Source organism: Antedon mediterranea, chromosome 9, assembly GCF_964355755.1.
Source record: "Antedon mediterranea chromosome 9, ecAntMedi1.1, whole genome shotgun sequence".
In the NCBI taxonomy this organism is placed as follows: domain Eukaryota; kingdom Metazoa; phylum Echinodermata; class Crinoidea; order Comatulida; family Antedonidae; genus Antedon; species Antedon mediterranea.
This window is the reverse complement of record NC_092678.1, coordinates 1,329,087-1,348,445: the sequence shown is the minus strand read 5'-3', so window position 1 is coordinate 1,348,445 and position 19,359 is coordinate 1,329,087. Positions and strand designations below refer to the sequence as shown.

General features: G+C 35.0%; 1 protein-coding gene across 1 annotated transcript in view; it reads right to left on the bottom strand.

Annotated features, from left to right (window-relative positions):
- LOC140059229 (uncharacterized) overlaps positions 1–18,814 on the bottom strand; it is a 34,338-nt gene extending 15,524 nt beyond the window's left edge. The window contains exons 1-3 of the mRNA XM_072105097.1: positions 18,721–18,814; positions 9,227–9,386; positions 4,354–4,794 (exon numbers count right to left, since the gene is read on the bottom strand). Coding sequence (XP_071961198.1) covers positions 4,354–4,705 — 352 coding nt within the window. The 5' untranslated portion in view covers positions 4,706–4,794; positions 9,227–9,386; positions 18,721–18,814. The remainder of the gene's footprint in view (positions 1–4,353; positions 4,795–9,226; positions 9,387–18,720) is intronic.
- Between the last annotated feature and the right edge of the window lie 545 nt (positions 18,815–19,359).

The window sequence follows — 19,359 nt, the reverse complement described above, 5'->3', positions numbered from 1 at the left end:
GCGGGGCCCGAGGTTCTGTATACCATAAAGGAAGTCGAATGACGTAATCACTACATTCTAAATGAACTTCAAACCTGACCTATGCGGGGCCCAATGTTTTGTATACCATAAAGGAAGTCGAATGACGTAATCAGTACATTCTAAATGAACTTCAAACCTGACCCATGCGGAACCCAAGGTTTGTATACCTATTAACATAAAGGAAGTCGACATAAACATTCATGACGTAATCAATACATTCTAATGAACCCATTTCTTTAATCTATTTTTTTTATGTGTTCTAACTCTCCTCCTAAATCAATAACTCATATTATTTTTATGTTTAAATTATGTTATTCTAGATCGAAATAATATCAAATTGGTCATTACATCTTTGGCTATCAGATGAGAAATCAGTTATTAAAATAAAAAGTAAAATTGATATCTTAACGTAGAAAATTGACATGACATCAATCATCTTTATAACATATCTCTAATAGTACTAGAAATATCAAATTTCGAATGATACAGCTAAATAAAAAATAAAACTTAATCTTCTTATACGAAAAGTAATATGTTGTTCTCATGTTTTGCAAGTTTCAACTTGTATGTGGGTGTTGAAAGGTCCCCTTTAACACGTTATTACGCCACCCACACGTCCACACCCGGTTAAAATTAACAAATAACAACATTGGTAATGATGCTAAATCATCATTCTACTCACATTCTATGGACTTGGATAATGCTACACTAACTCAAGCGCAGCGCAAGTAATTTAACCAGTCACGACGAGATGGATTATACTTAATCTTGTCGTGATTGGACAAATTACTTTGTTGAATCCTTAAGTTTGGTTCCCACTAGACGCAACGCAAGGACGTAAGCCGCAACGCAAGCGAATGACTAATCACAAGCGATGGTTTCGTCCAACTTTTGCTTGTGATTGGTCAATTTGGTTGCGTTGCGCGTCCTTGCGTTGCATCATAGGTAGTGGAAGTCAAGCTTTAGTCAAATTACTTGCGGTGCGTGTCATTGCGTTACATCAGGTAGTGGGAACCAAACGTTAGTCAAATTGCGGGCAAATATAGTTTTATATATAATCTATAATACCTCGATGGTTGCGCGTCCTTACGTTGCATCCTAGTGGGAACCAAGCTTTAGCAAATACTAATTCATTAGGCCTAGTATTAGACTACCTTTATTCAATTCAGTATTCAAATGTATTCATTAAAAATATTAATAAAAATAAAACGGATAACATACGATCTGTACCGTAGCCCTACTTAGCGGTCACATCAAAACAAAATTTCATTTTCTTTAAATTGACGTTTTAAATTTTAAAATGTAACATTCTACGATTCGTATAATACAAATAAATTGCTGATATCGCTTTAGTACTTTGTAACAGATTCGTGATACTGTGCTTAATACATATAAAGCGTAGGCTATGTTATGATGCAACACAAGAAAAACTTCCATCTTCCTTTAAGGGTACCCTTTGTGTCACGCTACCACTAAACGGCGCTGACTCGTCTGCCCCAAAGGGGCTGAGATGGATCAGTACACTGGGGTAACCTTTCCAGAAGATGCAATGGGTTTAATCAATTTTGATTTCTTTTTTATACTGGGTGACTTCTTCAGTACAAGACTGTTCGGTCAATGCCTCAGTAGGCCTAAATGGTCCATCGCGACCATATTCAACATACCGGGAGAAGATCTCCTACTCCTTTATATCGCGCACATTTGCAAAGTACGCACACCGACCAACGGCTTAACGTTCCATCCAAAGGACGGATCTATCTATCTATAGGCTATTATTGTCTGAAATGACAAATCTTTCTGTGCAGGCCGACGTCAACGATATGATATCAATTAATAACAAATAAAAAACGCATCGTTCTTGATAATGATACACTTTACGTTGAGATTACTGCTATAGTGTCACGTGACTGTTACCGTGCTGTTGATGAACGCAGTATATATAATTAAAAGCGACTTAAATATTAATAATCTGTAGTGATAACAGGTAATGTATGCTGCTAGATACAATAATTAACTACTTTGCTGAGATTATGTTATACAGAATATAATCATGGTTGAATTTAATCACAAGTTGGATGAGATTGTAGCTTGGTGGTTGTAACGCCATCAAGTCATGGATCTTGGTTCAAATTAATTGACAGAGTACAATACCTCACCAACACCAACCCCCCACCCTCATAATGATGCCGAATAATGTGAAACGGTAAGGATAACTATATACGGCCTGCCCCAACCGAGAGGCGAATATGACTTTTGCTAAAAACGCACCAAAACTTCCGTAAATACACACGACAACATTATTTTATCACCTATAAATACGCCTTTTTTGTTTAAATTGAACTCTCTCACGACAGTCTATTAAAAGGCCCGATCCCTTCTAACCCGTCCATGTGATGTATTACATTGATACAATACTTATTGTAAAACACATTATAAATTCAATTTAATCAAAAGCTAAAACCATCTCTCGTAATTTTTAATTATTCTTGAATAAGATATAAAATTCAGTGAATTAATTATCTCGTACGGTACCCAATGTACATTTTATTCGCATTACACGCTTCACTTACTTCTCAATTAATATAATGAGTTCGTTTCTCTTTATTTTATTTCTATTTTATTGAAGAAGTCTACACGATGCATTATCATTATATCAGACATTTGGAAACGTGGGTATACACAATTTCATTTTAAAAGGTATAATTATTATAAATATATGATTATAATCAAGAAATCTAGATGAGATTAGAGAATTTGAAACCCCGTCACACACAAACCGATTGTGAGCCTGTATCTCCACTGCCCAAATAACATAGGCATATTCCGTAATACAGTGTTTCACATGTGATTACTGTATCATGGAAGTTTAGGGTTATGTTAGGGTCTATGACACAGGTATCACAAGTGTATCACATCTAAATCTGTATCAAGGATTTGCCTATGAAACTGGACAGTTTTATTTATTATTGTAGGCGAACTTTAATTCATAGCCAGTTTTTAATTGGAATAAACAACGTAAACAATTGAATTCGGATTATGCAAATGACTTAACTAGCTCATTAGCGTGTTTAACGTTAATTAATATTAACATTTCAATGTCCGTATGGACACAGTTTTAATGAATTTTAACGCTCGCTATTAACACTTAATTCTCTCGAGTACGGCACACATGATCTTGTAAATGTTTTGTGAATTACACTACTTTCGAATAAATTATTCTGTAAAATAACACACAGACCGATCTACGTGGATTAGATCTGCATTCAAGACACCACTATCTTTTGCTGTGTTAGAAAAAAACTCGAAGGCATATGCCAAGCCTTAGGCCTATTAGGCCCAGCTATAGGCCTAGGCCTAATACTCATGTGTAAATATTGCCATCTCAGAAATTGGATGTGAATACAGTCGTGTTGTTTAGTTAATTAACAATACAGAAAAAAAAGGTAGGACATTGCTTGTTGGAAAAGAAAAGCCTTCAGTTGGGTCTTAAAAGAGTTTAGGCCTAACTTAGTATCTAGCGTAGTATCTAGCGTAGTATCTAGCGTAGTATCTAGCGTAGTATCTAGCGTAGGATTGATTTTTGTAAGGGAGTTATGAATGGTTGTTTATATTATTTATTATGTCATAAACAATAAATATTGACATCTACCGTAAGTAGTGACAAAAATGGACGTGGATAATGCTGTTTAAAACAATACTAAACTAACAAGTCGATCAAATGTATTTAGTAGCAGTGTATATGAACACATAAAAACTGGCATGCACGCTTTGAGGAAGATAACTCGAAATTATTCAAAGAAAAACTTAAAATTACATCTTGTTTAATGTTCTTGCCTGGTAACACATGTGGGACCTGGTTTGTTTTTTGCCGGTTTTTATGTTTTCGTTTCGTTTTTTTATGTAATGAGGTGTAGGCCTACCATTTTTTCAAGTGTCAAAGCGCTGTATAATAACGCTTAATAAACATTAAAAAAACCAACATGGATGGGATGTGTGGTACAGTGGTAGAGATATACCATGAAAGCCCTATGGATAGACCTGCTAATTGATACTATACATTTTAAAATGTTATCGATGGCCGTTTCAGAATTTTATTGGGGAGGGTGTGGGATTGCTTACGACCACGCCCACTTTAGCCATCATAACGCTTGAGGCAGATATTAAAAAAACATAATTAGTAGCGTAAAGTGTAATATAAATAGGTTATACTGATTAATGGCGATTCGTTTTAAAAGATTAAATAACAAAACATTACTTACGTGCGATACAGCCGGCACAGAAACGATACATGAATATTGAATAATGTAAAAAATATCTAGGTTGTGTACTTACTGTTATTAGAAAGACTATCAAAGCATCTTGTTAACTTCACGTCAAACAACACACCGTTTTTACATTTGCATATACATGAATTGTACAATACAGTAGTCAGTTTGCTTAGCGAAGTCAATACATATGCATTGAATTGTGCACAGAATGCCTCGTCGCATCCGTCAACGAATGGGAAGACTAATACTTTGTCATTTGCTAAGTCTTCTGCAGTGTTGTCATACGTTAGCACGCCCTCATACAAAACTATCGCGTCTGATATCGAAGTGGTTGACAATCCACGTAATGTACACGTAACGTGAATACACAAAAACGATGATAAACTAAACCAACATAAAATCCAGGAGAAATCCATAGTATCCGGTTGCAATCGTATTATCCGGTAAAAAATAGTGATTGGTCTGAATACCTAGCAACCGTCACGTGCCATACGAACATAGCAACCTACGTAAACAATACGAAATTAATACAATATACGTCATATTATCTACAATTTAAATCAACGTTGCAACAACAAAAAATAACACAAAGGAAACAAATACATATAAATCAATAATTATATAAGTGGATATGAAGAATAGTTTAAAAATCAATGCTCTTCACTTTAATGAATTTCTAAAAAAAGAAATTCACATCAATAGAAAACATTTTACATAAATTAAACCAGGCCTTCCATTATTGATTACCATCAGTGAATTACATTTAGAATTGTAATGACATCGAATTATTAATAACACAAATTTAAGGCTAGTATACTTAACCGACTAAGTAAATCACATAATATTATCAGTCACAAAAGTCCGATCGTAAAAGTCTGAATTTTAAGCTGGTGATAATATGAAAACAAAAGTGAGGCCATATGAAACCGAAAAATACTCAAATTATTGAAATCGCAATGCCTACCTCGCAACATAGCCTATATTCAGACTCTAATCCACTTAAGAAGATTACAAATAACAATCGCAATGCCTACCTCGCAACATAGCCTATATTCAGACTCTAATCCACTTAAGAAGATTACAAATAACAATCGCAATGCCTACCTCGCAACATAGCCTATATTCAGACTCTAATCCACTTAAGAAGATTACAAATAACAATCGCAATGCCTACCTCACAACATAGCCTATATTCAGACTCTAATCCACTTAAGAAGATTACAAATAACAATCGCAATGCCTACCTCGCAACATAGCCTATATTCAGACTCTAATCCACTTAAGAAGATTACAAATAACAATCGCAATGCCTACCTCGCAACATAGCCTATATATTCAGACTCTAATCCACTTAAGAAGATTACAAATAACAATCGCAATGCCTACCTCGCAACATAGCCTATATTCAGACTCTAATCCACTTAAGAAGATTACAAATAACAATCGCAATGCCTACCTCGCAACATAGCCTATATTCAGACTCTAATCCACTTAAGAAGATTACAAATAACAATCGCAATGCCTACCTCGCAACATAGCCTATATTCAGACTCTAATCCACTTAAGAAGATTACAAATAACAATCGCAATGCCTACCTCGCAACATAGCCTATATTCAGACTCTAATCCACTTAAGAAGATTACAAATAACAATCGCAATGCCTACCTCGCAACATAGCCTATATTCAGACTCTAATCCACTTAAGAAGATTACAAATAAAAATATAAGGATATTATCTATCGATGGTTAAAATTTACATAAATTCAGTGACTTTTAGGTAGGCCTACTGACAACAACAGACGAGATGTTTTATACATTTACACCAACAACCTACTTAAAAAAGATTAAAATGTTTTAATTATATCGTATATCGTACATGCAATCTATGGGCGGCCGTTCTTTTTGCGTATTTACACGTTGTATATTATAGCCATAACGGCCGCCCATACCTATCCAGTAGTAAAAGGAATTCATGGTTAGAGGACGCCATTACAAAACAATTTGTGAACACACTACAATACAGTATGACATTTTTTCCAACTGTATCACATTTATCATAGACCATTTAGAAAATTGTAATGTTTAAAATAATTAACTTTTACAAATATACTGTATTTAAATTGATATCGACAATGATTGTAGTTAATGATTTGATTGAGTCATACATTTTTAAATTGAATTTTTACGAGGACATTAAATTCTATATTTTGCCTCAATTTACAAATTAAGAGCATTTGGAAGTGTGAGTGTCCAAATACGGTAGTGATATGCCCAAATACGGTAGTGATATGCCCAATTATGGTAGTGATATGCCCAAATATGGTAGTGATATGCCCAAATATGGTAGTGATATGCCCAAATATGGTAGTGATATGACATCTGATCGTGCCCATATATGGGCGCATTACATTTTTTGCACATAAAGTTTGACAAAGCTTTAGAGAATGAACCTGCAAGCAAATATGTAGGACGCAACGCAATGACGTAAGCACAGCGCAAGCAATTTGACCAATCACGACGACGGGATTGATCATTCAAACTGTATTGGTCAACTCACTCGCGTTACCCTTAAAGTAAGTCCTTGGGACACTGCATCCACTGTTGTTACGGCCAAGCTAATACAGCAGAATTAAATGTTGTTTGTTGTTTTAGCATTTTTCGCGATCGGGAAAAATCATCAAAAATCACTCATATCATCTACTGTTTTGCTTAAGATATAAACACTTCGAACAAACAAATTATGCGTAAGCGATATTTATTAATAGACAATGTAGTGTTATACATAGCCTTGGCAACCACTGACGCGATGTTAATTCGACAGTCTTGAATTTGATTGACTAATTTGCATGACGTATGTCAACTTAAAGTGGACTTACTTTCAGAGATTGACTTTTGGTTGATTTGATGACGCGATGTTATCTGACGCCATTTGATGAAATATTAATAATTATTAGTAATTTGGAACAAATAAATGGAATAATTCTGATCATTTTAATTGAATATTAATTTTAGAACCATTAGTACGTTACTAGTAACAGAACATGAATTATTACGTCATAGCTATCTTCATAAATCATCGCCATAGTTGCGCCTTAAACATAGCTGTGCGCGCCATCTATAGGCTGACAAATCAGGTGGTAATATTCAAAATACATAATTTACAGTGGCCCCGGTGTGACAAGGCATGATGACGTAAGCAATGATATTGTAAACGATCACATGATATAAAATCGCTGGTAAAACCAATTCAATTCAATTTATTCCGGATTTTATAATACAAACAATAACACATACATCACAAGCAGTGACAGTGTACACAAACGTACTTTCACACACAAAAAAATCCACCCGTAACACTAACGTACATTTCGCCTAATAGGATAACGCAGAAAAGTTGTTTTCCCAGTAGTTACGGTTCTCTAACTGACGTTTGACAGATAGACATACACACTGGAATGTACAAAACTTGCCAGCTTGTCAACTTGTCGTTGGTGCTGTTATTTTAGAATTTTTAAATAAATAATATACTGTAGTTTAGATTTATAACTCCTACAAAAGGGACACAATCTAGATACCCAATAAAGCGGCGTCCCCCTATAGGAATAGGATGGAGTGTTAAAACATATTGCCGTACGCCTCGGTTTTATGGGCAAGTGTTCCCGAATAGGGCTTGGTGGAGTGTTGCCACATAGGCTAGTGCTCCTCGTCCGGTAGTAGTGGAAAATGTCCCTTACAAAGAGCTTCCCCTGATTAGGAATTGGCTGTAGTGTTTCATGGGAAGTGTCCTCTTAGAGGGCGTTCCTTGAATATGGGTTTGCAGTGTAAAAAAACATATATTTCCCCATGTTCATTAAATGGAAAGTTTCCTTCATAATAGATGTGTCCCCTGAATAGGAATGTTCCAAAAAAGTACTAGTTTCATTATAGGCCTATAATATAAACACTATATAAGCGAGTCAAATGGCCGAGCGGTTACGGCAGGGGCGCCGTTTATCGTACCTAAAGAGCCAACAACATCGGCAAGGGTTCGAGGCCGATTCGCTCCTAGTTTTGGTGGTAAAACAAGTCTTCTCGGATAAGGACTACCGTAGGTCCAGTGTACACAGTTATAACCTGTGTGCACTTTAAAGAACCCAGTTCTTCTTCGAAAAGAGTAGGGGGTTCCCCGGTAAACTGTTTCACAAAATAGCCCCTGTATCAGAGGGATTACCACCTATCTGATAGGACAGTGATTAATCCTTAGTCACATTTCCTAAAGACATAAAATAAATAAAATAAATATAATACAGTACACACATACGAGCAGTGTTGCTAATGTTATGCATCCTATAAAAACCACAGGTAAAACCACGTAATCCGCCAATAAAATTATAGCTAATTATGCATAAAGTGAACATCAAATCAAAATGATAATTCTCAACAGAGTCTGGCAATTTATTATGTAATGGGTCGTGCTGATAGATTGATTCACGTACGTGATTTCTCTTAATAAAACTCAGTCTATCATTAACTTCCGAATGTTCTGTTTTTATGTACTTCGGATACGTTTATTTATGTTTACGGTACATCTGATCGACACAAAATATATATTCTATTTTCAATTCGCAGGTTTAACAGGACGGACGTACCAGGATTTTACAACTCCTTGGATGTACTATTATTATAGTACAAGTCTCTTTGAGACCCTTATTGAGGGGAAATTGTGTTAGGTCCCGAAAGTGTCCTCTTAAAAGGGGATTTGCTGCAATTGCCCCACCCCCGCAAGGATCAACAATTTCCGTACAGAAAGGCCATTGACAGAGCATGGTATACTGAACGTGCAATATGCTTATTTAATGTAAGTCATAAAAGGTACAACCGTCTATAACTGTCAAACCCTGAATAAAATAATTATACAAAGTTTCAATAAAAATAAACAAGTTCTTGTTAAGCTTACCTTTGTGTAACACATAGGCATGGGAACCGATTTGCAGCACAGTATTCACAACGATCAGTTTTGCAGTATATGGTATATGTACGATCATTAGTTAGGCTCTCGAGTTGTTCTGGAAAACTCGACACTGCGTTCATTTGTTCACATACTGTCGTACATCAACCTAAAAAAATAAAATGTGTTTACATTTAGAGTATACACCGTGAATGATTGCTGGACACCTATCAATATTAGGCCTAAACAATGTTAATATTAAAGCAAGAGGCTTACCTTAACAGATCACCGAGGCACAAAACATTGCATCTTATCTATAGCCTTCACCATTAATTATTAATATGTTAACACCAGAATAAAAACAACGTAATTGGATAATTGTTTAGGCCTAGGCCTACGAAACGTTTTATAAGCACATCTATACAATTGATAGGCCTAATCACTTAGGTACATTCATTGAAATGATATATAGTTTTGTATGGTACGAAGGTTGATCGATGATTCGAAATCTATTGTAGAGACAACGTGATCTGAAATGCAATTGTACTCAATAATTGTTCCTTTCTTGAAGTTCAATTAACGAAGGACACGTCTTTTCTAACAATGTGCAAATACAGCAAACGCTCTCAACGCCCCCGTTCAAATATACATATAAATGACATTTGAAATTAATATTAATTTTATTGGCGCCTAAAGAGATAAAATGTTGTTGAACTACTGCGGTAAATCATCCTACTAATGACAAGACACATTATGCTTCCTCAACACCACCTAGGATGTTTAGCCTTTCTTCTATACCCTGTAAGTAAATACTAATGAGCATTCTTGTGATATAGTTCCACACTGTTTTTGATCATTAACCAATCTCATCATCTACTCGATTCCATCACCACCTCTGACACATCATCTCTATCCATCTCAACATCACCTCCCCACTTCACATTTCATCACTATCCACACTGGTCGGCTCCAGTCGATTCCACCTCCACCCGATCTCAGCTCCACCAAAGCTCACCAAAAACACCCCATCTCATCTCACCAAAACACCCAATCTCATCTCACCAAAACACCCGATCTCAACTCACCAAAAACATTACATCTCACCCCTTTAAAACACCCGATCTCATCTCACCAAAACACCCTATCTCAACTCATCTCAATCTCATAGCCAACTTTATCTCAACTCAATTTCATCTTATCTGGTTTCATCTAAAACTCACCTGATCCTGACGTCACATTCAGTACTTTCACTCAATCTACTCCTCCACTCACCTCCGTAAAATCATGTGTCATCCAATCCCATCTGTACTTAGTCCGGGACTTAACTTAACTCCAATCCTTTATATATACTCCCACTAAATAAAACGCATAACTAAACAGTTTTCAAAACAAGTATCTACTTCAATAAATATTGTAATAATAACCTCTCTACAGCTTTCCATAAAAATTATTACATGCCTTATCGACCGGATATTATTAACATATTGATGTAAGAAAAACATAAATCAAGATGCAGAATTTTTCAATAAATCCGCCACAATTAATCAGCTTCATAATAATTTACAGCGAATAATCGTGATGATTTATAATTAATGTAATTATTTTAAAGGATTCTCTGTAAGTCGGTTTTACTATATCAACAGTTTCGTCAGATATAGAGAATCCGGGTTCTGTGGTTCCGACGAATAAGGACATAACTAGTTCACTTCTTATTAATCCACTTGCAACCTCCCCTAGGGCCTATACCTTCATCATTAACATACCGACTGGATATCTAATATTCTTCATAAAGAGGCCTATAAATCGTAATAAATCAAGTTAACTTATACGATTGTATAATATTTTTGATGGCTGTCATGCTGGCCCGTCATCCTATTAAAACAGCCTAGCAGTCGCTACGTAAACTGTAGGCCTACTGTAGGATCAATGCTTAATTGACAGAGTATGAAGTGCGTGCCTCCTATTATCTGAAGAAAGTTCGTTAATTGGCAATTCTTTAAGAGTATCCTCAGATAATATTTGCTTTGCTTATTGCAGATAATGTGTTTCGCAAACATACAATAAATCGAAATACTCATTCTGTAAAGATTTAACACAGAGGAATGGAAAATGACATCTTGGACGATTTTCTACGACCTGAGGGGACCTAGAATTAATTCCTTGTGCACATACGGGGACATTCGGAGGTGCTTTACCGACGGATTCTAGGTTCAAGCGACGACCCATGATACGTGTGTAGGTCCACCGGGAGGCCGTCGTGTTTAGAAAGCCCCGATCTTGTTATCAACGAGCAATTCAAATCGCCCTTTGATTGATTAAGACGCTCGGTCGGCGATTTGCGAATTTCAAAGCGATGAGAACAACGTTCACCTATTTAAAATTAACCTTTATATAACACCTTAATAAATTCTTGTCATTTGATTGGACGATTGTGGGTCACTATTTAACGGTCGTTCAATAGTACTTTCACCTCATGGCATTATTTGTACTATTCCACTCATAAACATTCATTATTTGTATAATATTAAATGGATTGGATGGACAATAGTACGCAGTACACCACATGTTCGCGATGTACAGTATACAATATTTATTACTTTAATTTGTTTATGTTGATATTTCCTAAGGAAATATATTAACATTATCTGTGTAACGTAAAACCTTCGGCATATCCCAGAGTGATGTGTATACGTTGAGTTGTTTTAATACCCACAAAATGCATTTGACTTATTTTAGCAATGTTACCAATTAACAATATATTTATTTGGCGTCGTGGAGCGATTCATTTACGAATATACAATAAGTGTGTATGTTGAATATGTAATAAAAAAACCTTTACTGTATTTCGAATACAATAAAACAACCAAATACATAAAAGTACTGCTTAAGAGTCAGTAGGCCATTTATAAAGTTTTGTATACACTATCAGACTTTATACATATATGGACATGATGATGTCATATTTGTGCATATCACTTCCATATTTGGGCACACCACATTTTTGTCACATCAAGTTTGATAGGATAGTGTAGCTTTATAAAATATGGTGACTAAAGCTGCATTCGAAAGTGAATTAAATTATCATAAATTCTGAATTGAATTTTAATTTTTAAAAATTTGAAATTAAAAAGAGAAAACATCAAAACATCAAACAATAGAGAAATTTATTCATACAAATATTATATAACTTTTATAAAATTCACTCATAACAAATGAAATTACTGTACACAAATTTGAACTAAAGATAAGAAAAACCAATCGAGGTATTCAGATTGGCCAATCTATCTATATAACAAGGCCATATACATGGCTGCAGTCACGTGCGCAAATTTGAGTTAGTGTTTACCGACCGACATAGTGAGCTGTAGAGGCGCGTTTGCACGCTAGTAAAAGTTACGATGTTTTATATATGATATCCTATTAAAGAAACATCATTTATACGCGCGCGCGTTCAAAATCTATTTAGGCCTACTGGATGCTAAATATATGTTAATATTTCACGACATGTACATATCGCATGTAAATATTTAATACACGGCGACAAGAAACAGTGTATTCTGTACGAGTAATAACAAGCTTAGCAGCTCCTGGATGTCTTCGTATCTATTATAAATGCATTGCTGTCCAATGCCTCCTACTGTTTCATATGCCACTGCCAAATTAACCTTAATCAGCGTATACATGTACATAATATTGATTTAATTAGTTATCGAAATTGTTGATCTCTCGGAGTCAGGTCTGACATATCTACTGTATTATAAGACTGTCATTATACTATACATCATATATAATATATTAAGGCCCCTTCAGGCTTATTGCTATTAATTATTTAACGAGTTCTACCCACCAAATTAAGCGATAACTGCGGCCATGAATTGAAACCAACTTACCTGTATAAGTCTGGTCTAGTTTCATATGCTATTCTATTCAACAAAATTTAAAAAAATTAATATCATTTTTTTAAATAATGTTTTATTTATATTTTCTTTTATGCACGTAATGTACAACCAGATTCTCACATGTTTCTCCATTAGCATACACAGTACATCCAGTATCATAGGACAATTATGTAATAATGTCACATACGTATCACATGTTTTAAGGTTTGGCGTCACCTGTGACACTTTATCACAGACGTTGCGTATGATACTGTAAACATTATAGATACAGCGGTTAGGTTTATATGTTGTTATCGTCAATTTGATAACTCCCCACGAGGGAACGGTTCATCTCCTTTTGATATTTATGAAATTAGAAAAAAATTATTTTCAGCACATGGCACGGTTGTTGTACTGATATTATAGTACAATGACAAATACAACTGTACCTATTATACAAAGCCAGTAAGTACAATTGACTGATTTATAAAATAATTATTAATATACAATGAGAAAGTCAATAAAAGTCTAATACACGACACGAATAATTATGTTTGAAACCATACATCATTAGGGCGCATTCAGAATTCGTTAATAAATCTATATTTATGTTTCCGCCTACGTAAAATATTACAGGCTGTTAGTGTCATTCAAAATGCACAGGAGCTAAGTCGCTTTGCATATTGGTCTGTAAAGTAAAAATAAATTATCATTTATGCTTGGTTTCCTCAACATAAGGACGTAACGCAACGCAATTTACTTGACCAATCACAAGCGATGAATTATTCGAACTGTCGCTTGTAATTGGTCAACACGCTTGCCTTTCGTCGTAGTGGGAACCAAGATTTACTTGTAGCTATCTCAAATCAGTGCAGAAGGCTGTAGATATCCCCATCTGAATAGAATTCGTACATCAATGAAATCGTAGAAGTGTGGTCAGGAATCAGTTGGGGACCATGAGCCTCTTATTTCTGCTCAGAGGGATGACTAAAGCCAGGAGCATGGCTTAAAACCAGAGACTCAGTCAGCCCAAATAATAATTCCCCTCGCGCTTGGCCTGGGCGATTGACCAAACAACTTGGCGTGTCAGCCTCAAATGATTCCTCTGTGTTCCAGTGTTTAGATAGATTGGATCTGCGCATCGAAACACTCCGCCATGCAATTGGCATAATATTCAGAAATATTCGAAAAATATAGTGTGTATATTCCGAATACATTGTTCTACCGGCGATAATCACGGAATAATGGTAAAACGTAATTACACATGCACTTGAACTCACTGTTCAATGTGAACGTAAGCTTACACAACAACGACCTATAGGTGCTGAGTCTGCATAAGTGTGAACGCGAATGAACCTAGGATTGGTCATGGCTAATTAATTCAGGTAAATCTCTACACTAGTGAACCAGCGTCCATTGTATAAAACATTTTTAATTCTTTTTTCGGAGAATTTTATATTTAATATCACAACGCACGAAATGTCCAAAGAGATCCCAATATTGATAACACTCATATATATATTTCATTATTCATGCAAAAAATTATTGATTGATGATTACTACATTAATACTCCTTGCAGAAACGGGGGACATTCTATAACAACTTTGTATTAGAAATTAGCAACATTGATATCACGTATGTGAAACCCGAATGAGCGATTAGGGAATCTATCGTGTCAATGGCCCTAGATTATCTATTATATTTTAATATTGACATTCAAAGGCAATTTTGTACGTTTTCCAATATGTAAATTTGTAATTTCCATAAATTGCCGTGTAAAGGATGCGGTTTTAAAGGTTTGTTTCCACACGAAATGATATTTGCATTTTTATTGTATTCGTGTTTCTTCTCCAATCTCAACGTCATATTCTTTCCTCTATCAATCAAATATCATATCGCACCAATTTTAACAAAAAGCATACTTGAGACTGGTAAATGAAACGCTGATTTCCAATAATGTTTCCGCATACTTTTTTCATTGATTGATTGATCGATTGGTTGATTTGACTAATCGATTGGCTGAATGATTGATATATTGATTGGTTGGTTGGTTATTTGATTTATTGAACGATTGGTTGAATAATTGATTAATCGTTTGGTTGAATGATTTGTTGATTAATCGATTGGTTGGTTGATCGATTAGTTGGTTGATCGATTGACTAATCGAATTGTTGGTTGATCGATTTATTAATCGAATAGTTTGTTGATTGATTAACGATTGGTTGAATTATTTATTGATTGATTGATTAATCGATTGGTTGGTTGATCGATTGATTAATCGAATGGTTTGGTTGATTAAACTATTGGTTTAATTATTGATTGATTGAATAAACGATTGGTTGGTTGATCGGTAGATTAATCGAATGGTTTGTTGATTGATTAAACGATTGGTTTAATTATTGATTGATTGATTAATCGATTGGTTGGTTGGTTGATCGATTGGTTGATCGATTGATTAATCGAATTGTTGGTTGATCGATTGATTAATCGAATGGTTGGTTGATTGATTGATTAAACGATTGGCTGAATGATTGATATATTGATTGATTGATTGATTAATCGATTGGTTGGTTGGTTGATCGATTGATTAATCGAATGGTTGATCAATTGATTTATCGAATGGGTGATGATGCCTCCTTTAACTGAACATTTTTGTCCTTTTTAAAAATGAATATTTTAGTTGTAAGTTCATCTTGAGGTTATTTTCACAGTGTCGTATGGACCTCTAATAGACTTCAAATATGTGGGTAAGTGTTTCATTTTATGTCCAAAACCTGTCATCCATCACGTTATTGCTAGTTCATGCTTGTAAGGAAATCGTAGCATTTTTTATCGCATAAAGATATTGCGTATAATTTTTACTGATATGATACAAAATTTATATCACGTCGGGGAATTGAAAAACTCGACGATGCGTTCATTTGTACGTTATTCAATACTTTTTATAACATTCAAATAATTGATGTCCTAAATCAATTTTATTCACCCACATGAAGAGAGGAACGGAACAAAACACCTCATTAATACATCATGCATGCACATGCACGGCGCGAAAATAGTATGCGCATGCTAGACATTAATGTCTTGTAGCTTAAAGAATGTATACGACATAACTATTGATTTTGGGAGTTACGGTAATAGTTGGACAGGGAGCGTTACCACTAGTGTTGATACCAGAAACTTAGTTGGACGGGGAGCGTTACCACTAGTGTTGATACCAGAAACTTAGTTGGACGGGGAACGTTACCACTAGTGTTGATACCAGAAACTTAGTTGGACGGGGAGCGTTACCACTAGTGTTGATACCAGAAACTTAGTTGGACGGGGAACGTTACCACTAGTGTTGATACCAGAAACTTTAAAGCAACAAAGTAAATCAAACTACAGCGTTAAAAGGTTAGGCACATGGGGTAATATACGCAACGCAAGGACGTAAACGTTATTGTGCCCAATCACAAGCGACGGAGCATCCGAACACTGGCGTAACGGCTATGAGCGCTCATTGGCTAAACCCAGGGGCCCCGGAACTTATGGGTAACAGAGGAAAAACAAGCATTAACATAATATAATATGTCAAAAAAGGCTTAAAACTGAGGCCTCCAACGTTAGAGGGCCACTTAGAGTTCCTAAACCAGGGGCCTCAGGCCTTTGCGTTACGTCTACGTTGTTGCGTTGCGTCCTAGTGGGTACCAAGCATCACAATGCGACGGCTATTCCAAACTTCTGCGTGTGTTGTTACTGGCGTTACGCGTACGGCACTGCGCTGTGTACAAATGATGGGAAAACCAAGCCAATACGCGCGGCGGGAAGCCAATACTTTTTTGTTTGCACGCCGCGCTATAACTCATTCACTGCCTATCGCTTATGAATCAAAAGCCTACATATTAACTATTAATACATGTTGTCTTTTAGGAAGATATATGTCATGTTGTAATGCATTATTATTATTTTATGAGGACAGTTTGCCTGATGATGAATGCTCTGTGTCTTGGGGTTATCTTAAGTATAATTATCCGACTGATGGGGTAGCTATAAGGTACTTTAAAGGCTAAGCTTGCGTGCTCTATTATAGCGCAATGTGTATTACCTCATATTTGCTGTTGGATGGGGTGAAATTAAAAATAAGATAAATAAAATAAAATTAAGTGTGAAGTCTCACACGTGCGCAGTACAAACATTTTGGTAGATTTTTCACTATTTATTAATAAATAAAGTGTAGTTATTGTGTACATATTAACCGTGTACTATTCTGAACAATAGACTAACAACAACCGTGAAATACATTGTTATTATTATTATGATTGATTTTTTTAAGAAGCAAAGCAAAAATGTATTGTTACTTCAATGATGATTATTTTTTCCTTCAAATTAATAACAGAGACAGGGGCCTCCCCATAGACAAGATACGTATGCTGTAGCCTGGCTTTTGGCCATTATACGCACTCATCATCGTGTAGGCCTACAGTCTAGTAGCTTGTATATTTTCATAAGACTGAATAATGATAACTGTTAACTGCACATATCATGATCAATTGAGGTCAAATTAAGGTCGAATTAAAGCCAGATAGTGAAAATCCATCTTACTAACGAACAGGTAAACGGATTTTATAATTTGTAGGCCTAATTTGCCATTTTACTTTCGGAAATTAAGTTGTAATTTTTTTCAATGCATCCGATTCTGCTAAACGTAAACATAATTGGTATAATAAATCTATATCTTAAACTGCTGTAAACAATTAGAAATGATCTTATATGCGGCTACTGCACATGTGCAAGTTGTAACTGCAGCGCTATAATCGATAATTTATACAGATATTTGATTTCACATCATCACACAGATTTTAAGTTTTTTTTTAAATCTCAATTACAAGGTATGTTAATTATCATTGTTAATGAATTTACAATTGGCATGTAGCCTAGTTTTAATTTGTTATCAATATAGAAATAGATGATATGGATATGTTACGATCTCTAAAGCTATGTGATGTGCCTATATATGGACATGATGATGTCATATCACTACCATATTTGGGCATATCACTACCATATTTGGGCATATCACTACCATCTTTGGGCACATTACACATTGGTAATTTGGCACAACCGCATTAAGCTTAACGACGCAATCGCAGAATGAAAAAACATTAAAATAATTGGTATAAAGTTTATGTATGCCAGGACACTAGGCCTGTATTACAATGATGACGTCATTAAATTAAACATGAAGATGATTGTCTGAGCAAGAACATTTTAAAATTTGGAATAAAAAAGTAAACTAATTGATACCCGAAATTTCACGTGATTGTCAAAAAGTGCATACGTTGGTATACGCTGATAATAATAATAATAATATATTTCGAAAGTTTTTGTTCTCATGCTCTGGATGCGTCTACAGCATAAATAAGGTTACACGCACAAATGTGACATTTAATAAATACCAGTCAGAAAAAAAACCATTATCAGCCTATTTGTAGCCGACTAATGCACGACTTTTCAGAAACATAAATGCATGGTCTCTTAAAACAGTTTCAAAACATCGTTTTGGTTTTTACCAAATAGTCAAAACATAGTAGTGTTTGTACAAAATTCTGATTTAAAGCCGATGATTGAAAAGTGCAACTTACCCTAATGTGGTGAGATTACATAATAAAGTCCATATATGCCTAATACTATAGAGCTCAACTGTAGAGAGATAGGTCACCGAGAGCCAGAAAGTGGAAGATCGAATCTGTAATTCATAGTTATCAACATCTGGTATCTCATATTGATCTGCGCATGGTCGGGACATTCCTACTACGTCACAAAATGCAGAGACAGATGCAGATAAAATGTTTACAATGGTTAATAGTTGTATCCACTGATTGAGACAATAACATTAAGTAATAGAGAACATATCTTAACATAATCACCACTCTACACCAGATCATCATCTAAATCATCTCTGAACTCATCGTCACCTTCACCTTCATAGAATCGTCACTATCATTTAAACTATTATTTAAAATCACCATTAAAATAATCCTTATTACTTATAATCATTATATCTTACTCATCATCATAATCACCTTGATGATTTATTTATCTTTATCCTAATCTACAATTCTCTCAGCACAAACTATCAGTGCCATTAGCATATACTAGTCTCATTTCCACAATCAACCCGATAAAACAATCAAAAAATGCTTTAAAAGCTTGAAATATTAATAACACTCTAAAGACCTTCTGCTTAATGGTATCAATTTAATTTGAAATATTTCTTTTGT